Source organism: Amblyomma americanum, chromosome 10, assembly GCF_052857255.1.
Source record: "Amblyomma americanum isolate KBUSLIRL-KWMA chromosome 10, ASM5285725v1, whole genome shotgun sequence".
Lineage (NCBI taxonomy): Eukaryota > Metazoa > Arthropoda > Arachnida > Ixodida > Ixodidae > Amblyomma > Amblyomma americanum.
The window spans coordinates 42,648,737-42,674,915 of NC_135506.1; the positions used below are offsets into that span (position 1 = coordinate 42,648,737).

At 46.0% G+C, this 26,179-nt stretch overlaps 4 protein-coding genes across 7 annotated transcripts in view; 1 reads left to right on the plus strand and 3 right to left on the minus strand.

The window, feature by feature from the left end:
• Window positions 1-1,606: 1,606 nt before the first annotated feature.
• On the minus strand, window positions 1,607-4,996 carry LOC144106261 (uncharacterized). 2 transcript variants are annotated; one of them, XM_077639025.1, is made up of 2 exons: window positions 4,799-4,996; window positions 1,607-2,074 (listed from the first exon to the last, which is right to left on the minus strand). In XM_077639025.1, the coding sequence occupies exon 2, from the start codon at window positions 2,056-2,058 to the stop codon at window positions 1,612-1,614; it is 447 nt and encodes a 148-aa protein (XP_077495151.1). In that variant the 5' UTR covers window positions 2,059-2,074; window positions 4,799-4,996; the 3' UTR covers window positions 1,607-1,611. The 2 variants fall into 2 exon arrangements, with proteins under 2 accessions (XP_077495151.1, XP_077495150.1); XM_077639024.1 differs by having other exon boundaries at window positions 1,607-2,086; window positions 4,799-4,990.
• Window positions 4,997-10,136: 5,140 nt separating this feature from the next.
• On the plus strand, window positions 10,137-11,011 carry LOC144107003 (uncharacterized). The gene has a single exon (XM_077639975.1). It carries the CDS (start codon window positions 10,569-10,571, stop codon window positions 10,998-11,000), a length of 432 nt encoding a protein of 143 aa, XP_077496101.1. The 5' UTR covers window positions 10,137-10,568; the 3' UTR covers window positions 11,001-11,011.
• A 2,459-nt stretch (window positions 11,012-13,470) lies between these two features.
• On the minus strand, window positions 13,471-17,960 carry LOC144106564 (uncharacterized). Of its 2 annotated transcripts, none has more exons than XM_077639409.1 (3): window positions 17,765-17,960; window positions 17,096-17,341; window positions 13,471-15,227 (listed from the first exon to the last, which is right to left on the minus strand). In XM_077639409.1, the coding sequence occupies exon 3, from the start codon at window positions 15,209-15,211 to the stop codon at window positions 14,762-14,764; it is 450 nt and encodes a 149-aa protein (XP_077495535.1). In that variant the 5' UTR covers window positions 15,212-15,227; window positions 17,096-17,341; window positions 17,765-17,960; the 3' UTR covers window positions 13,471-14,761. The 2 variants fall into 2 exon arrangements, with proteins under 2 accessions (XP_077495535.1, XP_077495536.1); XM_077639410.1 differs by having other exon boundaries at window positions 13,471-15,292.
• A 5,695-nt stretch (window positions 17,961-23,655) lies between these two features.
• Window positions 23,656-26,179, minus strand: part of LOC144106563 (sodium- and chloride-dependent GABA transporter 1-like) — a 35,180-nt gene continuing 32,656 nt past the window's right edge. For both annotated transcript variants that reach the window (XM_077639408.1, XM_077639407.1), the window contains exon 15: window positions 23,656-23,974. In XM_077639408.1, coding sequence (XP_077495534.1) covers window positions 23,675-23,974 — 300 coding nt within the window. In that variant the 3' untranslated portion in view covers window positions 23,656-23,674. The remainder of the gene's footprint in view (window positions 23,975-26,179) is intronic.

Sequence of the window (26,179 nt, forward strand, 5' to 3'; positions counted from 1 at the left end):
TTTGAAAATTACATAAATTGTTCCCTGATACACCTGGTATGTTGGAATGGCGTTGGAAGGTCGCGTGACCTTGGTGGCAGGTGGGCGATAAACACTGCAAAACAATGGCCACGCCGTGCTAGCGCACGTAATTTGAATTTGGCCTAACTACAAAAATCGGCCGTCATTTTTGCTTATTTCTTATGAATTAAGACGTGTTAGTTCATGTCACTGTAGCTTTTGCGATGCAGAACCCGAATGCTTCCTTGTGGTTTCCTTCAGAAAACGGCATTTAGCCTGCGTGAAGCCGCAGCTGTATATTATAATTGTTTGAGGAAATTACTCTGTGCAAACACTCCCATGCAGCAGAACCAATGCAGGTAAAGCTATTTGCGGAAGTAGACTTGTAAGGGGTCTCCTTGCCCCACCATAGCAAGATCTGACTTTTGCGGAACTCGCAGAGTTGCCGCTTCTTAAAATAAATAACACCGGCAGCACCGTGAAATTCGTAGTAGTCGGCCAAGGGTTCCCATTTCTGTAGCGAGACGAATTAGGAAGAAGTTTCACCTCCCCGCCCTGCGCGTCTGTATGCAAATGACCTTGCATTGTTTTGTGAAAATTGAGCGAACGTTGCGCTTCACCTTGACGCCGACGACTTCACCAAGACGCAGGGCCGTTGCGCTGGGAGCGAGAAATCTGCGAACACGTGCTCATTTTTGGCTGACTGAAAAGTTGCGGTAAAGCGTTATGGCGGCGACCTCTCCGGAATACGAAAAATAAGCTTGATACACTTTCTCACAATTCCCAAGGCCTTTGGGCGCCGATACATTGAACAGAATCCAACGATACATATTATATCTTTGTGTCATTTTATTGGGCTGTATACAAGATCAAATCATTTTTTTATACTTTAGCTGGCTTCCTGTCTGTGTAATTTTGAGGAAATCTACTACATCCACGGAGCCGTAAAAGGTATGAATAGTTTAAAAAGAAACATGTCGTTCTTCTTTAGAGATCTTAAAATGCGCGGATGCTCTGTAAGAGCGCCACTGCTGGTCCTAGAAATTGCATTGAAATCCAAAGAGTTTTTCTTCTTTGTTTCTTATTAAAAGCTATACGGCGCACACTGAAGTGAAAAATGTGGATTCCGGTTCTTTTTCCAATAGCTCCCCAATGACACGAGAAATTAGAGCTTTCGTTCGCCCCCTTTGGATAATCTGGCATTTTGGAACATCAGAAGGAAGTTTTCTCCCTCTCCACGCTACTAACGGTATTGCCTAGCGGGGGCTCTATTAGTGGTGAAGATAGAATGATGCTTCAGTCCTGAAACACAATCTTGTGGAGGTCAACATGTTTTTTTCATGAGCGAGACACTTTCGAATACCACTATCGGGCATCGAAGCCTTTTCACGGCATGTCAAAATAGCTATATGCCCACACCGGACGACTCCTCTCCCAATATGTGCGTACGAAAATGGCATCTTTCGTGTGGAAAGCGTCGTCCCCCCACCCCGACTGCTGATGGCGGCTCTGGCATTGAGGCACACAACTAAATTTTCAGCCGCCACACCACCTTCTCTCCCAATCTCAAACTAAGGAGTTGCATTGCGAAGCCATTTATGCAGCGCAACCCTAACGAACCGAATTGTACGCTACGTCCGCAGTCCTAGAAAAGTCTTCGTCCCGCGCCTTGAGAGCCCTGTTCATGGCGCATAAGCAGGCGGTCGTCACATCGATCGTCTTGTTGCGCAGCGTCATCCCTCCAGAACCGTCGTAGTGGGCGTAGGACACCTTCAACTTCTCCCGCACTTCCTGGCACCGGAAGTCGCCGACCGGACTGCACAGGTTTCCGGGACACTTGCATTTCACGCTTGGTATTTCCGGTGGAATCCTGTGCGAGTCGATGTCCAGGACACGTGTGAACGTGCAGCTGGCCCTGTTTCCGATGCCGTATGAGTCCGGCTGTGGGGCGCATTTCCCGGTGTTGGCACTGAGGAACGACTCGCCTGCGTTCTTAGCGTCGAGGCCCGCTCCAAATACACAGGAGACTAGTAGGACGACCTCACCAAGGCCGAACATGTTGAAGGCTGGGATCCTGCACAGATACCTGAGTGGGTATCAGAAAGGCACTATTAGTGTCGCGCCTTTGCACAAGTCTCACTGTAATAAAACATTGAAAACACGAACTCCGGTATTAAGCGAACAGTGCCGGATCAGGACTCCAGTGGAATTCCTTCAGTATGCGCGCAATGTTTCAAGTGAAGGTCTAAATGCGCGCAAAGTGTGCAGCGTATCTTAAAGGTACGTTGCACGAACTCCGCAACCGTGCTATGTGCTCCCTTCCAACTTGCCATCCTTTCGCTCTGCTGAACGGCAAGGACATTCTGACTTTTCCGATTTGTCATTTTAGTGAACAAGCATTTACTTATTGATTTACTCATTCAGGCGTTCCGCTTGGCGATTCCGCGACAGACACTGCAAATGTAAGAGAAACAATTTGGGCTAAATACAAAGCAGCTGCAAAACAAATACCACCAGGACGAACTAACAACAAGTTAATGTCTTTTAGGAGCTGTGCGAAGCAAGATTTGATCAGTGAGGCCGAAGAACTATTTCAATACCGTAGTTATTTCTAGTTTTCTTTTTCAGTTTTTTTTGCCAACAGAGAAAACTCCCATTGAGGTTCACCAGTGCAGCCTCTAAGCAATAACAGGCGGAGGCCGACGGCCTAAGTTTAAGGTGACTGCCGGTGTAATCGGAAAGCTGAGAATTCGTTATTGCTTATCCTTACTTTATTTGGTTACATGCACATAAATGGAGAGATTTGTTCCTGACAACAGTGGAGGTTTCCACAGAAAGGCACAAAATCTCGCAAAAACTAGCAGCCGTCGAACTGAAAACTCTTACTATGCAGTACAGTGAACAACCATACTGCCGCAAGATGCATATGTGACGCTATGAAAGCACCGTACTCTAAACATTTCTGAGAATTGAAGGTTAGTTTTGGCTACGGATCATGAGACTAACAAGATTATTTTGGCCGCCTGCACATTCGGTGCAAGAATAGAGCCAACCCACTACTCGCAAAGGATGTCGCTGGTCTCCACAAGTGCTTTAGTCGTAACTACTACGCACTCTTGAGGAGCACCCGTCGACAGTGTATGTAATACATTTTATTTAACGTTTAAATACGGCTATATAGAGGGCGTAAGTCACGAATAGTTATCTGAAATCAAGCAATGGACAATCAACTAGCTGGGGCAATCAGACAAATTCTGAGTTCGGCCGTAGTGCTCCTCCGTACTGAGAGCTTTTTCTTTCGGCAATATACATTATATTGCTTGCCTGTCTCGCAAGTTTGGAACGAATGATGTCTGAAAATATTCATAGATGAAATATGAAGTGTTACACAGTGGGGACGAAACGATACGGCAAACTTTCATACAAAATTTTATAGCTCAAAATTCAAAATTTTTTCTGCACTGAAATTTTACTCTCGTCGGTCTATACGACCCGCGTCGTTTCGATGCCAATGTTTTGAAAACTTACCATTCGGTGTCCGCTAGAAATTTCAGCCAGTGCACGTTAAAGAACACCAGGTGGTCTAAATTCCCGGAGCCCTTCACTACGGCGTCTCACTCAGCCTGAGTCGCTTTGGGACGCTAAACCTCAATAAACCTATAAACCAAACCAATTTCAGCCACTCGCATTTTCCGCGCTTTATACCCAGCTATTCTGGACAAAATCATTTTTGAACAGAAAACCGTCAGATTTCCTGTTCAAATGCCAGATTTCACTATAACAATATACATATCTGCAGATCACCTGACAGCAGTCGAATTTTTCTCTATTAACGTTTTTGCTATCGTCAAAAGCTTTGCCTATTGGTTTTCTATGGCGAGTCTTAACTTTACGATTGAAGTAAATATTTTGCTACATATCAGTAGAATGGCCATCACCTTCAATATTACAGTAAAAGTATCTGAGTTTTCCAAGTTTAAAAATTTTTGTCCGAAATCGCTGAACATGGGCGACTTGGTGATGCTCGTGGAGGGATTGGTTTATGGTACAAGGGTTTTACATCGAGAGACCTGGAGTGTAATGTCTGTCCCAAATTTTTTTTCAAATGCATAGGATATAATAACTTGGATTCGTGAAAATGTTATAAATACTTTTGCTGCCGTTAGAACTTTCGAGTGTTCACCGATAAATGTTCAAAAAATGAATATTATGAAATTTTTCAAGCACACACCAAAATTAGATCTCCGCTTAGCTCAGAGGTCTTCTGATATGTTCATGGTAGTATTAAGAGTTCTGATAAGTGCTTTAAAGTGATTAAATGCACTTAGATGTGCTTTTGTATTGATGCGACTGAACAGAACGTACAGCCGGCCACATCTTAAGCTGGCATGCGTGACGGCTGCGTTTTCCGTGCTCCTGCAGCTTATGACGGAGCACACTTGCGAAAAAAATCGAATCTAAGCACAGTCTCACTAAGCCCGAGCTTAATATTGAGCGTCCGCAAGTTTTCTTCGTCGTAAAGCACAGGAGCGGAGAGAAAGCAACCGTCGCGCACGCTAGCTAAAGATTTGAGCGGCTGTACGCACATGTAATAGAAGTGGCCGACAAATAACTTTTTACAGCGTTGAGCTTCCTCTCTGGCCGCCGGTACGGCGATTCTGTTGTCCAAACTATGGCACAGATTTCCTATCACTAGCTCTCAGGAGGACAACGTGCTTCCAGGCGGAATTTCTGCTAAATTTCGACACTTTCTAGTTAAATCACGCGAGGCAGTGTAATAGGTTCAAAGTGCACTCACCCTCACTAGCCGGTTTAGATAGCCGTCTCTTGCGAGTCCGGAGGCAAAGACGCGAATGGAAGAAGGACCTCAGCGGCCTCTGGCAATGAAGAGGCGGGAAGTCCCAGAGCAAGCCCAGGGGTAGCGCTGCGCGCGCTGTTTTGCTATACTGCTTGCGAAGAGCGCTGAAGAGACGGAAAACCAGATTTGGTCGCAGCGTGTATCGAGACCCTCGGAGAGAGTTTGCTTCTATTGCTCCTGCATTATTTCCACGCTGGTTCGTAGCCCCACTAGTAAAGTATCTACATAAAAGAGCTGCGGACAGTTCTCGGAACTTCTGAGTCGTTTTTAGCCGCGCAGTCGTATAACCTGACCTTCGCGAGAGACGGCGCGGAAGACACGACGAATACAAACATGGCGGAGCTTTTTGTTTCGTTTTTTTTTTTGCTTCCACACCTTCATCGGTGCTTGGTGCATAGAGCAGGGGAAGCGAAAGTATGGTGTCTTACGTACTTTGACGTCCATACTTCTCCGCGGCCGTAAATACAAGCGCTGCCTACTTCATGCGCCTTCGTAGTAAGAGACATACTCAATGGAATCGCTGCCGCACTGGTAGAATATTCAATTCAATTCAATTCATTTATTTCACCAGATATATACATGGTTGGAGCTCTTGGCAAAACGCTGTTCGGGGCAGCTTGACGAGGCCCAAGAGACCATAACAAGGTAGAGCAGAGCGGATACATGCTTGCAATATGACAACAAAACAATATTATGTGCAATGTTATATAGAAGGAAAACACGGCTAGTGTATACAATACAAAAACTGACTCTGTATAAAACTGAACATATTACATGTTGCCTTGTTCAGAGAGGGGTTAAATGTAACAATGTCATGGCCACTCAGACACGACTGCCAACCTTTGTTACTTACTCGAAACTCTGCCTAAAATTATATCGAAACATATTGCATAAATATAAGGACATGGAAAGGAGCACAAACAGAGCGCAGAAGTAGACGCAAATGACGTTAGATGATGGATGCCATTTCGTCGCATAAGAAGCAGTTTATCAGTTTCAGTCGGCGTGATCACGGCTTTAACTGTAACTATACCCTTTGCGCTCAAAAAAGCAGCCTTCATATGCGCTTCCTTGAGTAAAAGTAAATCAGTTGGTCAGCGCAGTGTATTTGTCCCATTTTCTTGTGTTTTGTGTTTTTACCTAGTCATGCTTTTTTAGCATAAGCTCCTACCTAGCCCGAGCCCGAACTTCCACACTTGTCTGTCAGCTCACAAGCACCTCTTTTTTCCTTGCAGTACGTACGGCTGTGCAGCAACAGCAGTTAGGGTGCCTCGACACAGGAACGCTGTATCGAGGCAGCCTAACAAAAATGAAAATTGTTTTTTTTTTTGAAAGGAAATGGCAGTACTTGCCTCACATCTCGGCGCGCACCTAAACCGCGCCGTAAAGGAACGGGGTAAAGGAGGGATTGAAAGAAGCAAGGGAGAAAGGGGTGCCGTAGTGGAGGGCTCTGGAATAATTTCGTCCTCCTGGGGATCTTTAACGCGTGCACTGATATCGCACAGCGCATGAGCGCCTTTTGCAGTTGGGCATCTCTCCGCAATCCATAAGGTTCTGAAATTAACTCTTTGTTTACCACGCCTATTCAAACTGAACAAAGGCTTGAAATTGACCATTCTTAGCGATCCATGCCGCTTCTTGACAAGCAACGCTGTCGAGCATGCTTTAAAAAGAATCTATACATAATTTTCGGATTCTTTTTTTTTTCAGCCCTATCACAGAACATTTTTAAACTTTCCTGGAAACCTATCAAGGAGGAGCGTTCGTGGCAAACGTGGGGTCCCAGGTGGCGTCCTTATTTTGCAGCGACCCTACTCACGAACAGCAGTGTTTTCGCGACTCCGCAACATCGACACTTGGCTTTGCAGATTCAAGCGACAGTTTCGGTGCAAGAATGACGCCCATTTGTCTTGTTTTACGTCAGACAGGGATTCTTTGTCCACTCCACTCTGCTCTCCTTAAGGAGCAGCGGTTATCTTGGCTTCGCATTAAAAGCCCTGCCAAAGCCCATTTGTTCATCTTACTTGCGACTAGGATGACGCTTCAACATAACAAAAGAAACATACCTTCGGGAACCATTCCTCCAATTCTCAAGGACTAACAAAATGAAAGCACTTCGTCAACCCATAAGCCACATTAATGTTCACAACTATTCCCTGTTCCTTTCAGCTATCCATTACTGGAATAAACTACCATCCACTGTTGGGAACTGCAACACAGTCGAATCTTTCTTAGAACAGGTTAATCTCCTTGATCCAACATCATTCCCACCTTGATGCCTCCGTAATGGTGAAATTGTATTGTGTATTTATCTGCGCATATACCTGTCTTCCTTGCTGGATTCGCCATTGTCATTTTTTCTACCTTGTATCTACTCCTGCATGGGCCCAAGAAGGGTCTGCAGTATTTGTAAGTAAATAAATTAATTAATTAAACGTGCGTTTGTTTCCTGACCCTCTCTGCCATCTTCCTGCCTGTCTTGCGGGGGAAAATACAAACTACGCAAAAAACGAAAGTAGTGTGTCTAAACTACAAATTAGATAGCGAAACAAATCCTCATATCCCAGGTAGCACTGAAATCGCGCTTCTAATTCACTGATCTGTGATGATCGATGCATAGTGGCGTGCTAACAAAAGTGATAAGTGGAGGTCCGTCTAAACTGTCGCCTCTATACAGCCGCCAAAATAATTGCTTTCCAAGGGGGCGCAACTCTTGGCACAAGAAGCTACGTCAAAATCGATCTCTAGTATTGCGCCGCTATCCAGTGTGCATCACGCGAGATTTCAGCTCACAGAATGCAAGGGGGGAGGAGTTATACTTTAGGGAAACTGCGATAAGTGCGCCTATTTTTTTCGGTACATAAACAGCGCGATTCCTATATAAGTCCTGTGCTAGATCTAGCGATAATATTGTACTTCCCAGCCGCTCTCCGTCGGTGCACTAAAACCTCTTGACCATCGTTTAAGCCTAACGCACTAAATATTTTTGTGCCATAAATCTGCGCTGTTTTCTCTAGGAAGTGATCTCAATCGTGGTTTGTGAAAGAAGGATTTGTTTTTCGGTTTCAGTTTACAGCTTACATATTGTCACATGACTCCTTTGCGGTAAATTTAGTACATCGCCGATTTGTGTCTTCAGAAATGCACCCATATGGCCGGTAAGTTACAACCGGTGTACTAAATTAGTATGAATATAACGCCAGCTTTTTCCGGGAAATTTTCTTTTTCAGAATACACGTCACGTTTGGGTGCAAACTTAGACATTTATAAATAGTGAATTTTTCTTTCTCTACTTTTCAACAGAACGGCAGAAAACTCAAACGCACTGTTCATGCACTTTGCATACAAGCGAACGTCCTGGCGATCTTGAGACCGTAGAGGGAAAGCGTATAGCAGACATAGACAAATGACAGAAGAGGCGAACGTGGAAAGGTAGGAGGTCAAAGGGAGATTGCCAGCTTTTAAGTGGTGAAAACCCGTTCAACAAAGCCGTATAGTAGGGCTAGGTATGGCTTTCAAACATTCTATACGTACACAAATAAATGAAAATTACAAAAAGACTCGAGATTTCTCTTTTCGTTCCTTCAAACAGTGAGAATTGCAGGTGTACCATAACTTTATAATTATGAGACATCATTCTAGCGTACACAAACACACGAACAAAGAGAGTAGACACCACGAACACCGGACTTTAAGTCAGGTTTATTCCAAAAAACAGGCTTTTTTTATGTGCAAAGGATTACTAGTGACCCCTGCGTCAATAGTACCCAGAACCCAGAATTATACCCAGAACCAACTAGCCCAACTCTCTACGCGTACCATAACTTTCCCCCGCCTTCCTGCCCAAATATTGCGTCTTCGCCAAGATCACCATAGTCACACTCACCACCTCAGCAAACCACCATCACCATTATCAGCCAAAGTGTTATCCACTGCGGGACCAGTGACTCTTGCTATTATTTCCAATTACTCCTGCTGTTAGCGTTCCACAGCAGCGTCATTCCAACAAATTTACTTAGCATATAACTCCATCTGACTTTTAACAAAACGTCGCTTTCTCTAATGATCATTGTGCTACTAACAGACCGCAGGTTAAACTTTCGGTGCATTCAGCCTAATCACCACGTTCCTTTGCTCTTAAGCTCGGGAACATTTCATGTACCAACTTCATGCAGGTACTGCTTTTTGAGAATTATTCAAAAAACTAAATTTTGCTTACCCCGTTAGACCGTCTGTAAATTCTTGTGGCCCGCACGGGGTTTTGTCCGCATCAGGTAGACACTCCCACTAAAAGCGCAATGTGAAATAACACACTGCCTTTTAAAGACAAAATGCTTTTTTAAATATTCTGCAACAGCTGAACGTGCTATTTTTGCCGCCGAGAACCATGACTATCATCATCAGCTACTTAAGATTACTGCATGATAGATGCCTGTTTCATTTACTTCTATTTTACCTTGACCATAACCAGCCGCCGCCATCGCATACCGCAGACTTCCTAACGCTGCCTTATTTTCTGCCGCCGCCTGCTACGTGCATGTAGAGTCAGCCAAATCATTAGCTGGAGTGTGTGACGGCCACGTCTTCCGTGCTCCTGCAGATTATGCGGGAGCAAACTTGAGAAAATGTCAAATCTAACACAGGTTCACTAAGCACGTGCTTAGTATTGAGCTTTCCGCAAGTTTACTTCGTCGCAATGCGCAGAAGCGCCGAACCTTCGCGCACGCTAGCAAAATATTTGGCCGGCTTCGCCTACGCCGTTTAGATTTTCCGTTTTGTTTATGTCCCCTGTTTGTCTTTATTGTTGCCCCATTCACTGCGTGCATCCTCACTTGTCCACTCCACTGTAGCCAAAATGGCGCGTCGTCTTTAAAATGCGGAACTCTAGTTTTTGTTCCCAAACGCGTAACTGCCTGCTATCTTCCTTAGTGACCGGTACATTCAGACTATTCAGAGGTGTAGCTGTACACGCGACTTCACACAGTGTGAGCGGCAAGAGTAAGAATTCTTGCAGTACAGCTGGCTTATTGTTGCAGCGACTGAAAAGTTCAATCTGTTTAACTGCGACTGTTCATGTCCTACGTGTGTCTTTTTTTCGTCGTTCTTTATCGCGCAGTTTGAACTTTGTGCACAAAATGGCGTCGCTGTCGTACTTTATCAGGCCTTTCTTAATCACCAGTCTGCATGTTGTACAGGCAAAAATTACCACTGAAAAACAAAAACGAAGAGAAATTAACTACACAGGATGCGCTCGCCACGTGTACTAACTGCTTACGGAAGCAAAGTAAGGCCATTCTTTCGTTTCCTAGAGAAAAAAGAACGAAGCTTTTTCTCTCAAGAAATGGTACGCCCACCGCAGCGGAAGTAGACATCGCTCTGTGGAGTCGAGCTCGTATGACATACATGGTACAGTTCAACTAAAGATAGCACGGCGAATCAAAGTCACATCCCGGGAAAAAATATCATCCGGCGGCAGTCTCATACTTCCGCTGCACGCGCAACCTTTCGACACCTTACCTTTCCCAAAAGACAGAGTTGTGGAAGTCGGGAATGAGCTCGCCAGCGTTGAGTAAGAAAGAGAACGCGACACGTCTGCTCTTTCGCGAAGTAGGCTTCGTCAGACACACTTCTGACCGTCGCCAGAGAAAAGTCCACCTGCTCGTTCCTATACTTCTATTTACGAGTTCTCGTCTTCTGCCTGCAACGGGACATGAGGATACCATCAAGCGCTGCGCTGTTCCTTTGTCTGCTTCTGCACATGACCGCTCCGGCTGCCCCCGCGGCCGCTGCCCACAAGACGCCCTTCGGCGCCGACAACTGCTCACCGCGGCCGGAAGCTAAGAGAATAGAGAGTCGTGCGATTTGCCCTTTCACGACCACCGTGGATGTGAACGCGACCAGGATCCCGACGCACTTGCCCGTGGTCAAGTGCAACTGCGCTTACAGCCTGTGTAGTCCCCAGGGTGACTACCGCTGCAAGGAGGTGAGAACAACGTTCAACGTGGCGTACCGAGTAGACGGTCCTGAGCTGAAGTATGGGACCGTGCAGCTGACCACGTCCTGCGTCTGCGCCGCCAGCAGAACTGCCACCGCTGAAACCGAGACAAAGAGGATCATAGACACCGATAACAACTCTCCGTAGTTCTTCAAGACGCAACAGTGTGTAGCTGTTGATTATTACAGTCGAAGCGCGTCCCAGCATTGTAACTACCGTGGACAGGCGGACGTACAGTCTGGTCAGAATAAAACGCAAACATCTGCTGTGAAGAAAACAAAATATTTTGCTTGTACACTTTTAGCTGCAGTATAGAACAAACCTGATTAAAGTTTTTGGCGAAAGAGTATACCGATGTACGTATTCATTATCAGGTTTAAAAAGAATGTCTCACGGCAAAGTAGAATAGTACTGCGTATGAAAGTTCGCGTTTGATTCCACGTTTGATTTGTCTATTGCACCATTCACGACGGTCCTCAAGATAGGCTCTCGAATAAACGAAAACTAACACTTTCGCAATGAATTTTGTTTATGTACATTCGTGCGAGCAATACTGAATACCCCGTTTGACGAACGTTTTATTTCCTGTTGCAGACGAAGATTCTTCACAATGGTGCTCCAGGCATATGCGTACCATGAATATGTCCTGTTTTCTTGGATGGAGTCTAAATAAACTAAGTGAACGAAGATTTCCTCTGTGTACTTCATAGTCGCCCTACAGCGGCTCTGAATCAATTTCTGATACGTCTGCAGTATTTTTGTATAAAACTATTACGGCGCTGTTTTCTTCAGACAGACGCTTTAAATCCTCTTCAGCTTTAGCAGGCCAAATGGCTTCAGGCGTTATTTTCCAAATATAAATCGGTTAACAGTGAGCACGGTTAATTGTCAGGAGGACTGCTTGAACAACCCTTCGTTGAAGTGCTGGCTACCACTAGGCGTTGTGGTCGACCTGCGCTATATGCTCTTGGAGCAGGTGACGCTTTTAAGCAGGACGACCGGAGAGCAGATACTATTCGTTCAGCTCCTCTTCATTGATAACGAATGTGGAGAGGAATTTGAATTACCTGCCCTCGCATAACACCGCGCAACCAAGATATCGGGCACACAAGTCAGGCTGAAAACGACCAAGTTTTTCTTGACGTCTCCAAATGGGCTCTGAGCGTATTTTCAAGTGGCGCCGTTGGGTTTTATTATTATGATTGCGGTATACTAACACAGTATTTTGTACAGTTTGCTTAGTACGGTTTAGCGTCCAAAAACTGGACATCAGCAACGACGGACGCCTCAATGGGAGGCACCGTCCTGATGGAGAGATTCGTCTTCACCAAAATGGGCACTTTGACGTGCGTTTACATCGCACGGCACACGGGCGCTTTTCATTTCTCCGTCATTGGCATGTGGCCGCCGCTTGCAGGACTCAATCCCTCGACCGTGGGCTCAGCAGACTAACGCTTAGGCAATAAGCCTCAGCGGAGCATATTAACTGCATAGGCTAGCACGCTCGTAAAGATGTCAAAAATGTGAGGCTTAATGTTGCGAATGGCGTGTGTTCGCAATGATGGTTGAGTACAATGAGCGGAGTTGCGGTGTTCTGCAAATGAATAGCAGTATTGAAACTGAGAACAGTCACCGTATCAAGCAGGTCTCCTTTATCAGAATTCGCATTTTCGTTTATGTATAATCTAATAATCTAATGTATAATCTAACCTTCAAGATAGAGCCGCCGCAGTGACTAAGTGGTTATCACGTTCGGCTGCTCACCCGAAAGAGGCGGGTTGGATCCTGGCGACGGCAGTCGTATTTCGATGGAGGCGAAATGCTAGAGGCCCGTGCACTGCGCGATGTCAGTGAGTATTAAAGAAATTATCCGCAGCCCTCTACTACGGCGTCCCTCATAGCCAATGTCGTTCTGAGACGTTAAGCCAAATAAAACTGAAGCTCCGATATGTATAAGTATTTATTGAGGAAACTGCATCTAACTTAAGCTCTTGTTATGCACCGCCTGAATTCTGCCTTCTGGTGCCCTACAGATAACTAGATATATTACCTGCTTTACGAAGAATCCGTTCATTACATATATCTCACGGAATTACTCAATGCAGACACTACTAGCATAACCGGAGCGTGGGCAGGTGTTGCCAGGAGTAGCAATGTAAACTGGCTCCTTTCACAGCCCTAGCAAGACTTGACTCTCACCTAAATTATAGTGTTCATGCCCCATTAAATAACTCCTGCAGCCCCGCGAAATTCGCAATATTCTCCCAAGGCATTCCATCTTTGTAGCATGGCTCATTGGGAAGCTGTTTCGCCTGTCCTCGTAATGCGCGTCTGTATACAAACAATCTTGCACGGTATTGCGAATGATGAGAGAAAGTTGCTCTTCACCTTGATGCCTCCAAGGTCTCGGGCCTTTGCGCCGACAGCGGGTAATCTGCGAACGCGCGCTTACATTTTACTCAAGATGAAACATTGCAGTGACGCCTTATAACGACAAGCGTGCGGAGGCATGGTAGTTGCATGTGATAGGCATTCTTTCTGACAGGTACCAGGCCACTGGGTGCAGAAATGTGTGTTGAGAATAAAAGATCAGGGGACAGAGAAAAGGTGCTTATATAATTTTATTAGGCTTTCGACGTAAACAATTAGTTATCATTATTGCCCTAGTCGTAATACTTGGCTACCCGCTGCGTGCTGTTGCGGAGGTATAGTGCCATCGTTCTAACCCGAAAGTTCTGAGAGCGTCAGGAAGAAACTTGTCCAACGCTTATACATATTCGGAAGTGTGAGTGTGCTAAGTATGAGCGGCACTCCAGGACTCCGGGGCAAATTCCGAAGACTCATAAATTTTGTGTTCTTCTATCGATCCCTACATTGCCTACATTTCCGGGAAATATTTAAATTCCTGGGCTGTTCGCAAAACCCCAATATTACGCGGAATGTTCCGGCTTGTTTGCGCCCATTTGGTGTTTCAACTTTCAAGTTTATTGAAAACGCACACAGTAATAACGAATACAATAAAATCAGTACAGTGTATGGTATGGTACTTTGGAAAACAGCACAGTGTCTCTCAGTAGCCATGTAATTAGCTAGAAGGAAAGCCTCGCAGCGAAGATCTTTTACTCATGGGTGGAGACAGGTGTGATATATAGAGGCTACAATGGTCATTTTGCGCCGTCTCGATATACTACTATCAAAGAGCGTGATTTTGCTTGATAACAGTATGCTTTTCAGTACTGTTATCACGCGTCCAAGCCTTTTTAGTGCATAATGTTCGACCATTCCCTACGGAAAATGTATATAGGTTTGAACTGGTCAGCAAATCGGATTATGACCCACTTGGTTTGGCTTTATAGGATGGACGTCCCAAAGCGGCTCAGTCTATGAGGGACGCCGTAGGGGAAGGCTCCGGATAATTTCGACCACCTGGGGTTCTTAACGGGCACTAACAATGCACAGTACACAGAATTTTCACATTTTTGCTCCATCGAAGTGCTACCGTAGTGGGCGGGTTCGAACTCACGACTTGCATGCACTGTATGATGTAAGTGAACGGTAATTAACCACGGCCAATGGTAGTTATACGGAGCCCTCCACCAAGGAGTGACTCAAAGGCTGAATCGCTTTGGAAGCTTCATCCCATAATGTTAAACGGAATGTGCCATAATCCTATTTGTCTCCTATTCAAGCCTGTACACATTTTTCAATAGGGTTATGCCCGAACCACGGGCCTGGCATCCAATGTGTGCGTCTAAGAAATGGCGTATTTCAAGGAAAAAGCGTCTGCATCCTGTACTACGGCACCGCTGCCAAGGAGGCACACTACTACAGTTGCAACCGGTGCACCACCTTCTCTCCAAGTCTCAAACTAAGGACCTGCACTGCGAATCCAGGATAGTCATGCACTCCTAACGAACTGAGTTGTCCTCCACGTTTAAGGTCCTAAACTGGCCTTCGTCCCGCGCCTTGAGAGCCCTGTTCATGGCGCATACGCAGGCGGTCGTCACATCAATCGTCTTGTTGCGCAGCGTCATCCCTCCAGAACCGTCGTAGTGGGCGTAGGACACCTTCAACTTCTCTCGCACTTCCTGACACCGGAAGTCGCCGACCAGACTGCACAGGTTTCCGGGACACTTGCATTTCGCGCTCGGTATTTCCGGTGGAATCCTGTGCGAGTCGATGTCCAGGACACGGGTGAACGTGCAGCTGGCCCTGTTTCCGACGCTGTATGAGTCCGGCTGCGGGGCGCACTTCCCGGTATTTGCTGCGCTCAGGAACGAGTTGCCGGCGTTCTTCGTACCGAGGCTTGCTCCGAGTACACAGAAGACCAACAGGATGAGCTCTCGAATACCGAGCATGTTGAAGATTTGTATCCTGGACGGATGCGGGAGTGGGAAAAGGCGCGCTGCTAACAAGGCAATACTTCAGCACAAGAATCACTGCAATAAAAGGTGAAAAACATAATCACCAGCACTAAGCGGAAGAGGCGGGCTCCAGACACTAGAAAACCGCTTTCAATTTTCGCGCAATGCTTAAACTGATCTAACATGGGTGCAAGCTATGCAGCGTTTCAATACCAAAATGTATTCTTGGGCCATGAAAAAGGAAAATGGTTTTCGGGGAAAGAAAATGGCGCAGTATCTGTCTCACATCTCGGGGGGGGGGCACCTGAACCGCACCGGAAGTGAAGGCATAAAGGGGAGACTGAGAGAACAAAGGAAGGGGCGCCGTAGTGGAGGGCTTCGAAATAATTTCGACCACCTGGGGATCTTTAACGTGCACAGACATCGAACAGCACACGGGCGCCTTAGCGTTTCGTCTCCATCGAAACGCAGCCGCCGTGGTCGGCTTCGAACCCGGGAACTCCGGATCAGTAGCCGAGCGCCCTAACCCCTGAGCCACCGCAGCGGGTATTCTTTATATCTTGCGCCATATTCCGCGCTTTCTGCTTATGACTCCAGCGCCTCAATTCAAGAGAGGAAGAGTAAGTGCGGTGTTTCGAGGGTCTCCCGCACCTTCTGTAGATTTTTTTTACATTATGTCCTTCCGCCGCCTCCTGCCTTCCTTGTGCTTCGTGGGTGGGTTTGAAATCGATTCCAACCGCCGCCTGTCTTAGCCCTGAAATATACTCCCGGCTTTTGTTCACGCTCCACATTGTGAAGACGTCACGGCGCTGTCGACGAGCAACGATATAATACGTGGAAGTACATTAAAGCTGTATAGAGTGTAATAGATGGGGACTATAGACAGCCAAAATATAACAGACAGACCGATTCCATGTAGCTGACAGCGCGGGCGCACTCTTTTTGCGGGGGACAAGAGACATACGGTTGCCTTGGCTCACGGCTATCATTTTAGACTCAGGGTAAGCTCGAGATAAATGCCGAGTCTAGCCATACATAGGCTTCAAACAGAGGGTTTCGCCTGCACCCGCCGCGGTGTATCAGTGGTTAGGGCGCTCGACTACTGATCCGGAGTTCCCGGGTTCGAACCCGACCACGGCGGCTGCGTTTTTATGGAGGAAAAACGCTAAAGCGCCCATGTGCCGTGCGATGTCAGTGCACGTTAAAGATCCCCAGGTGGTCGAAATTATTCCGCAGCCTTCCCCTACGGCACCTCTCCTTCCTTTCTTCTTTCACTCCCTCCTTTATCCCTTCCCTTACGGCGCGGTGCAGGTGTTCAATGATATATGAGACAGATACTGCGCCATTTCCTTTCCCCATAAAACCAATTATTAATATTATTAATATTATTATTTAGCCTGCCGGAGGCCTTCTACAGGGTGTCGCAGGTTTCCGTGTTCAAACGCCATGACTCCATCAGGAATAAAGAGCTAAGTGTGAAGTATATTACTTCTGAGTGTGAAATAAAGGAACGAGCTTTGATAAAGTTTCATTACTTGAAATTTAGGATATTCTGATCATTGTCTAAACAAATAAAAATATGCCGTTGTTGGTGATTAAAATATTTGTTGCCCTGACTTCCGTTTCTTTAAATTTCCTAAATGGTATCGGAAGCCACACTCCGCGCAAAGCAGACCTTCGCTATCCAAACACTCCTCATTACAACACAAACAAATCTCTCTTTCCGTGGAAGGCATGGCAGAAAAAGAAAACAAAGAATAAAACCTTTACAGCATTTGTTGTCACTAGAGCAATGTACAGCAACACGAAAAGCCAAGGCAGCAGTGGCAGCGATTTTAGACAATTTGTAGACTGAAGATGCACAAATCGAAGACTAACCTGCAAAAACGCAGAGCGTGCGGATTAGGCAGTGCTGACTGTGCTGACACGCTGCCACGTCTGCCAAATGGCGGTCCGATGATCCTGTGCCCCTTTTTATACTGTGACGGTCCCAACGGCGCTGATGTCGCTCTCCAGTCCGCATGCGCCGCTCACGTGCTTTCCAGGCGATCGTCTCAGGTTCCTGGCAGTCTGACGGTAAAGGAGCTATCACACGGCCGGGATTTCTAGTCGATGCGCAACCGACTGCAAAAACGCAGAGCATGCGGATTAGGCAGTGCTGACTGTGCTGACACGCTGCCACTGCTGCCAAAAATGTATATATATATATATATATATATATATATATATATATATATATATATATATATATATATATATATATATATATATATATATGTGTGTGTGTGTGTGAAGAGACAACTATGAATGTTCTAAAACACAGCAGACATAGACATTCTTCGCTCAAATGTGCTCTTAAATTGTTGGTTGCACTGTACCGATTAACCCCTTTAATGGCGGCCTCGCCTGCGATTCTAATGTTTAATATATTGAACAAACTTTCTATTGCCAGGTCTCAGCATGCAATGGAACTTGACTGCACTATTCCTGTTCAATTTTACAACATATTTATAATTAGGGCATTAAAATACATTACAGTGCACCCACCTTCACAGACAGCTTGAGGTAGCCGTCTCCTCCTAGTCCGAAAGTAATGACACGAATGAAAGAACGACCTCGCCTTTATCCGGCAAAGCAAAGGCGGGAAGTCCCAGGGCAAGCCCTGAGGTAGCGCTCCGCGCGTGGGTTTGAGCAGCTGTTTGTGAAGAGTCCGAAGGAGACGAGAAACCGGTTTTTGGTCGCAGCGTGCAACACGACAGCCGAAGGGAATTCGCTTGCATTGTTCCGGTCCTTTTTTTTACGCTGATTCGCAGCCCGGCTACGAAAGTAGTCATATGAAAGAGCTGCAGACTGCTCCGGGAAATTCCGTGCCATTTTTAGCCGAGCACTCGTTTAACGTGACCTTCACGAGAGATGGCGCGGACGACGCGACGAGTTAAACCAGGGAACTGTTCTCATTTCGCTTTTTTCCCATCGATAGTTCCGTCGGTGATATGAGTCGAGAGTACCGCAAGTCAAATTGCGGCGGCTGTCGTATTATAAATTCATACTAATCAGCAACCATGAATACAAGCCATTCCCACTCCGTGTGGCACCTCAAAAGGGGGTATACTTTTGTAGAAGCACGGCCACACTTCCAGTTTTAGTCGCAGTGTTCAAGGCAAGCATAAAAGCAAAGTAGTTTGTGCCGCTTGGAAATGATTGTCAGCTTTCAGTGCTTAAAGGTAAGTAAGGTTATTGTAAATGTAAGTAAGGTTATCTTAAAACAAACTAAAGCGCAAGAACACAAGGAAAATGACAGGGAGAGCATGGTAGGTGATGTTTCAAGGACAACAAGGATACAAAGTTGTTATAAATACGAATATATTAAACAGATGTTACAATGACAACAAGGACAGGTGGTGTTGCACAATGGAAACACTTCGTGTGCAAACGAAGCATTTTGTCAGTTGGCGCTAGGGGAGCAAGGGCTTCTACCAGGCTGTGTTACCTGTGCACATAAAGATGCAAACTCTCTAATGACTACAGTGAAATTAGTTGAAGTCAACGCTGTGTTCGTGTTCGTTTTTCTCATTGTTCCTGTTTTTGAGCTGAAAATTACTTCGCTCTGAGCTACCAGCTAGGCCTAGTTGCCAGAACTTTCCGTAAGCTGACAAGCGCCCTTCGCGACCTTGCCGTATGTAGCGCGATTCACGAACAACAGTTGCGTATTTCTCCGCGAAGGTTAAGGATCCCAAGTCAGTTGTAGCTCCTCAAGGAATGTTGAAGCAACGAATTTAGTGAAGTGAGGAGTGCAAGTGTAACAAAAGCAAACATTATGCGCAATGCGCTCTTTAATGCTTTTTTCTATATTGAACACCTTGCATTTTCTGCGCAAAGTGGTGCCTACTACTGCGGCATGATGTGATACTGTATTGCATTAATAAGAACAACAATACTGAGGAATCTAGCCATACTCAAACAGGCCATATACAGCGAAGCCGTCATTCATAGCCACGCTAGCATCCTCCTACCAATCTTCCCGCACATCAAAATGCCAGGTGACACACACATGCATCGAGTAAAGGCAGCCAGAAAGGAAGTAGATCACGCGCAGCATATACCACCCGGTCCAAAGCACACTTCTCCCTGATCAAAGACTTCGGTAAACGTAGCGGCCCTACGTGGCAATCTATCACGCTACTTTTCCACAGGCTAAACAGTCCCATGAGTACAAAATTATTGCATGGAATCTTACAACCTTTCATTGTGGGCAGTAATCTCATTGTGCAGGGCGTGATCTCAATCTCCTGTTTCAGGGTTCATAAGAAAATGCCCCCCCCCCCCCCCAAAAAAAAAAAGGCATCACGAAAAAGCCCAAAGCAATGCTCAATAGCCTTTGGCTGCTGACACAGACGGAAGCTCACTGATAGTTACACTAACGTCCCTTAGCTTGAAGCCAATTATTTACAGGTAAGGTTGACGTGTGAAGCTTAAAAAAGAAAGTCTTTGCAGCCGACAGAACACACATCCGTTTCACCTGCCTTAATCTATTATTGTCCAGAAAGAGATGTAAGGCTGTCAAAACATCGCTACATGAAATAACGTGTCGATAAGAACTTTTCTCATAAGTTTTCTTGCCAGTTCTTATAGCTACTCTAATAAAAACGTGCAGTGAACAAATAAAATGTCTCGGTAACTTCCTCAAGAAAGCCTGACGTGTGTGACCAGTGGGCGCAAGCAGAATAGGTAAATGGGAACTTCATCGTCCGTGAAGCAAAACTACAAGAAATAGTTTGCCGTTTTAAAAAAGACAAACCTTGAAACAAGCTGATGGACAAACGAGTTCAAAAGAACAGCTCCACCAGGCTCCAGAGGGAGAATGATATGGTCTCGACGCATAGGCTCTCTCTGAGAGGGCAGTACAAAACTCGCAAAAGTTCTATGCATCGCCTGTACTTTTTTCCTTGCAGAATGAAGCACTTACATTACGTACATGATCTTCAAAATCAAGAATGTACTTCATACTTGTGCTCGTGGAAACACAAACAGCTCCCTATCGATCCAAGGCTTGGTTTGTCGACTAACTAACGTGATTTGAGAGTCCCAGTGAGGCCCATTATTGCGATACTGCAATGTTAAGTACCGCACACGACCTTTCACAAAATTACGTGCAAAGCATCGAGCACATTCTTTTTACCAGAACATAAAATGGCAACATCATTAGCGTAGGCCAAAATTTCAATTTCACATTGAGATAGCCAGAAGCCACAAATTGCTGTGTTTTTATTATACTAAGGCAAAGGGGCTGAAGAAAAAAAGCGAATAACAAAGTCGATATCCGATTATATATCTTCAATATGTTTGTCAAGCTTTTGATTAACGATCGGTCGTGTAGTGAACACTTTATAACATAGTTCTATGCATTTAAGCAAGACATGACAGCGCTGCTTGCAGCCTACAAGATTGCAAAACAAAACAATCATGGCCTTTGCCAGGTCTGAAAAAGAGCCACTTGGCTAACCTCATCTGAAATTGTTTCCAACACGTGCAATAAGCATTTATACTTGGATACTACGGCTTTAGATCCACACGCTTAATGCAGCGCTAATAAATCTAATACTGCTTGTGGCATTACATTTATTACGTAATCGAGGCGAGTTCGCGGACTTGGTTAAAAGGAGGCCTTGTGCGTCTTGTGGCGAATAATAGAAATTAGTCATGAAATAAAAATTTTAGAAATAAAAACGAAAATAAGAAAAAAAAACAAAAGAAGACAAATAAAAATGTCCTTTTCTGCGAAGTGATATGCAAAGAAGACACCTGGCCGCTGAAGGTACCCACTAACACTATCCCATCGTACCTCCAAGGCAGACCTTAAGAGTGCCCCGAATCAGTTGGAATTTTTTTAGGCACGCATAATAAGCACTGACACTAAAAGTAGCATCTGTCGCAGACATCTGTTGTATTTCGTACTCAAGAAGAAGGTTTTCAGAGGAGCCGTTACAGCAGCTTGGCCCTAGTTTTAGCAGCCCGATCATATTGTCGTTTGGCGCCACCATACTTGGGTACAGCCATAAATCTGTTTTTACCGCTGTCCAAAATTTCTTACTGGAATCAAATTAGCTGCCTTTGTAACATTTTTATATTATTTTTACAATTATCATCTTTTAATCACTCTGCTACAAATCTCACTGTCGTCCATGAAAAGGTTTATCTGAAAAACTCTCTGTCCTCCCGAACTCTTAGCAAATCCCCATGTGTGGGTATGTGCCATTGTGTGAGGGTAACAACAACAACCTTCCAAGATTCGGAACAATCGCGCGACAACACCGACTTCAGCTGCAGCATAGATGACTTCCCCGAAACATGGACAACTATCGCTGCTAAATGGACAACTTCCGCCGCTATATGGACGAGCTTGGCCGAAAAATGGACGAGTTTGGCCAAAAAATGGACCACTTCTACCACTCTATGGACGAGTTTGACCAAAAAATGGACGACTTCCACCGCTATATGGACGAGTTTGGCCGGAAAATGGACGACCTTGGCTGTAGAAAGGGCGACTTCGGCCGTAGAATGGGCGATCTCTGCCGTAGAATGGGCGACTTCTGCCGTAGAATGGGCGACGTCGTCCGTAGAATGGGCGACTTCGGCCGTAGAATGGTCGACTTCGGCCGTAGAATGGTCGACTTCGGCCGCGAAATGGCAGACTTCGACAGCAAAATGGACGACATCGGCCACGATATGGATGGCGCAGACGAGGAGCTGTCGAAGCTTCGATTAGAGCTCACTTTCCCTGTGATCTCAGCCAAGACCTGGTGGATTTGCACGGCTGGGGTAGCAGTTCTTTCTTGTTATCGCCAGAGAGTGGTTGAAGACTCAATCTACCAATACCTCGGGTGCTTTTGCCTTGTGGTGGTGGTAGTGTTGATGTTCAAGCGAGATTGACCTTACAGTTGCCTGTACCTCTCAGAACTCCGGTGTTTCAGCCGACAAAAGTCATGGACCAGCCCACTACCATGTGCTCTCTTACGCTAGTCCGTTCTAAGTAGGTCCCATCTGTCTAAAAATTTGTAGTGCTAAGATTAGCCCATTGAGAATAAGAAATAGAAGCAATAAACTATTGATGGAGCCGACTGCCTGAATCCCTACTATGGCCCTGCTAACGTCTCGTGCCCTTAGACCGCCAGGATGTCACCTTTTCTCCCGGGCGACGTCCTGACAAGAGACACGGTTGGCGCTTGTTGCACCAGCAACCAGCGCCGACGGAGTAGGAAAGACAGACTGAAGATGAAGATGACGAAGCTCGGGCTTGGGCTCGCGGAGCCTGCTCTGCTGAGCCACGCCATTTTTGCAATGATTGTGGCTGTTCACATTGTTGGATTTACCTCTTAACATCGCTTTAATTTGCTCAGCAGGGCGGCACTCAGGAGGTGGACTGCAAATCATGACCAATGAATTAGGCAGAGCAGAACGATGGGTTTAAGAATTAATATGCAGAAAACCAAAGAAACTTTCAACAGTCTATCCAGGAAATAGCAGTTCACAATTGGCAGCGAGGTGCTGGAAGTGTAAAGAAATACGTCTACTTAGGGCAGGTAGTGACAGCTGATCTGGATCATGAGGGAAATATAGAAGGATAAGAATGAGGTGGAGCGCATATGGCAGGTTCTCCCTGACCATGACTGGTAGTTTACTAATATCCCTCAAGAGAAAAGTGTACAACAGCCGTATCTCGCCGGTGCTCACTTACGGGGCAGAAACGTGCAGGCTAACGAAAAGGGTTCAGCTTGAGTTAAGGACAACGCAGCGAGTCATGGACGAAAAATTATGGGGGTAACGTAGAGATATCGGAAGCGGGCAGAGTGGGTGAGAGAACAAACGCCGGTTAATCATGTCCTAGTCGAAATCAAGGGGAATAAATGGGCTTGGGCCGGGCATGTAACGCAAAGGCAAGATAACCGCTGGTCCTGAAAGGCAACGGAGTGGATTTCAAGAGGACAGAAGGTTAGGTGAGCGGATGAGATTACGAAGTTTGCACGCATAGGGTGGGCGCAGCTGGCAAGAGACAGGGTTAGAGGGACGTGGTAGAGGCATCTGCCCTGCAGTAGATGCAGTCAGGCTGATGATGATGCCAAAACGACCTACCTATAGGTATTTGCCGTTGAGAGAATTGAGACAACGGAATCATCCATATAGGCCTCACCCCACTCACGCACGCGACTTAAGGTGTAACTCGATCACGTCATCTGGGGTGTGTGCAGCGCATAGCCCGGGTCATTTCTGCCTCTGGCCGTTATGTCATGGCTCAAGCACAGTTAAGTAAATTCACTGTGGACGGCAGCTCAGCGCGCAATATTTATATCGACGCATTCTGCGCAAACGCCGAGTCCACTCAGGCTGAGATAGTCCCAGATATATTAGACTATCGCCGCAAAACAGGAAATGTGGGCATTTATTTACGAACTACATTTCCTAGGGCTTTAAGGCAGCAGCTGGCTTGGCATTGTCGACATTGCCGGCGGGCGCAGCAGCGCCACCGGGCGGTGGTGCCGGCGGGACGGCTGGGGCGCCACCCACTTCCGGCTTTGGCCCTTCTGGACCGACGGCAACGTCCCCAGCGGCCATAGCGTTCTTCTTGATTGACTCGTGGTCGGCCTCGGTCATTCCCGGCGGGACGACACCCCGCTCGAAGAGGAACAACCGGTACCGCGTCAGGGTCTGCGGGTCCTTGGGACCCCACTCGGGTCGAGGCTTCGTAGCCTCGGAGCAGCTCTGCGGGGGCAGCGCCGCGTGTTACACTCGGTTAGAGATAACAAAATAAACAAGGAGCGGGAGGCAAGTCTCAGTCCGCCGACCAAGGTTTCAAAACAAGAACTCTTTGCCTAGGCCCAGACGAAGATAACTCTTTGTCGAAACGTGGTCATACAGACCAAGACTTCTCACAAATCCCCGTTTCTTTTATCTGAGAAAAATTTCACCCTCAATCTAATGTCTAAGGTGGTTACGAAGGCCACAGAGGAGGAGAAAAAAAAAGAATTTTCTGGAGTTTATCTGCCACAGTGCTCAGGGATGTGTCAGTGCATAAAAGCCCGCTTAAGAAATTCTTACCCCATGCGACCAGAAAAATATAACCATTTTTTTTCTTTTTAATCCTATTTTTCATTCACTTCGGTTCTTTCTCGTCTGCTCAACCGACTGAGCGCATTTAGCTGTCGGCTGGAACCCACTGGTGGGAACGGGGTGCGGTTGCTTGAGCAAATCATTCTCAGCCAGCAAAAAGAGAAAATTGGGACGCAATCTAGAGATTTTTGTATTATACGGACCCTGTTTGCACAGGGAAGCTTCAGTTTTTTTTTTACGCTATTTGTCAAAGGCACACTGAGGACGATTTCACGTTGGCTGCTATCAATATATCGCCTCGTTTTAACGACACATTCGGTACTTCCAATGTAAGCAGAGCTTTTTTTTTAAGCGAAATTTATTGCCCCAGGGCATCAACCATGGATGAAGGTGTGATGAATGATGTAGTAGAGATTAAATGAATGGAAAAAGGTTAGCTGATTTGATGAAGTCCAGTAGAGAACGATGGTGCGGTCCCTGCGTCCAGGCAATGTATGAAGCAAGCTTGCTTGGTGAAAGACCTGCTACCATCAGGTACCGGATCCTTGTAGGCTTGAGAGCTGGGCAGTACCACAGTAAGCGATGTATGTCGGCTTCAATGTCCTCGCGTTTACATATCTGGCACACTGGCCGAGAAAACAAATCTCGGTACTGAGGCCACTTCCGATTGACAGCTGGTGTGAGGGCAACCCCGACCCGGATCCTCCTAAGCAAAGCTTTTACAAGCTACAAAACATTAAAAAGTTAAATATTGCTGGCATCGCCCCAGACGGCCGTTTCCAAAAGCAAACTGCGATTGCGCCAAGACCCACACCTGGACACTATTTTTTGTAGGCGGATTTTTGCGGAATGGGGTATTTTGAGTTGCGGAGTGCCATTCGCTTCCAAACGTTGCTCAAGGTCTTTTTCGGTTGCGATATCGCGAGTTTTGGTGCTAGTGGCGGGAAATAAATGTTCCACTATTTGCATTCAATGGCCTCAACAATAAATGCACATTTCAGTGCCGAACAAACATCAACATGGCCACTTGGCCAAACCACTAATTTTTACTAGGAACGAAATTTACAGGGAGCAGTTGTCCTTGTCACTTTAAAGGAGTATACACTGAGCTCAGCCGGTAGAGTATAATTAAGAAAACTAAAAATGCGGTGAATTGAACAGATAGAACATTGTTAGTCGCTTGTCGTGAGAACAAGAACACTTGCAGACTAATGAATTTTTTTTTCTTTTTTTGATGGGAGTGGAAGAGGAAAACGGCGACAGTGACTTCTGCGCAACAAATTCTCATCCAACCAGAGCAAAAACTCCCCGGCTCAAAAGCTCATCAAGATCACGTAGTCGGTGAACGAAAGTGGTTGGACCAATAGAGAGTGAGCGGGGTCTTTTCGGCTACGATAAAAGATCACAGCAACGTTTCCTTTGGGGAACCACTCTTACACGGCCATTGTTGAGACAGAAAGCATAATGTCAGTGTCGGACAAGGGGGCGCTCGTCACTCTTCTCAACTCATGTTCGCGGCAAGAGGCAGATATCACCAAGATTATGGTTCAACGCGGTTAACTTTTTACAGACGAAAACACACGAAGTATATTCGCGCTCTGTGTTTTGTATTTTCGTCTGTAAAAAGTTAAGCGCGCTGAACCATCATGAACAACCTACTAGGCCCATTTCTCGTCATTTTAGCTGATAATAATAATAATTGGTTTTTTGGGGAAAGGAAATGACGCAGTATCTGTCTCATATATCGTTGGACACCTGAACCGCGCCGTAAGGGAAGAGATAAAGGAGGGAGTGAAAGAAGAAAGGAAGGAAGAGGTGACGTAGTGGAGGGCTCCGGAATAATTTCGACCACCTGGG

What these genes read in the sequence shown, in the direction of transcription:
- LOC144106261 (XM_077639025.1), bottom strand. Translation starts at nt 2,058, where the DNA reads ATGTTCGGCCTTGGTGAGGTCGTCCTACTAGTCTCCTGTGTATTTGGA.
- LOC144107003 (XM_077639975.1), top strand. Translation starts at nt 10,569, where the DNA reads ATGAGGATACCATCAAGCGCTGCGCTGTTCCTTTGTCTGCTTCTGCAC.
- LOC144106564 (XM_077639409.1), bottom strand. Translation starts at nt 15,211, where the DNA reads ATGCTCGGTATTCGAGAGCTCATCCTGTTGGTCTTCTGTGTACTCGGA.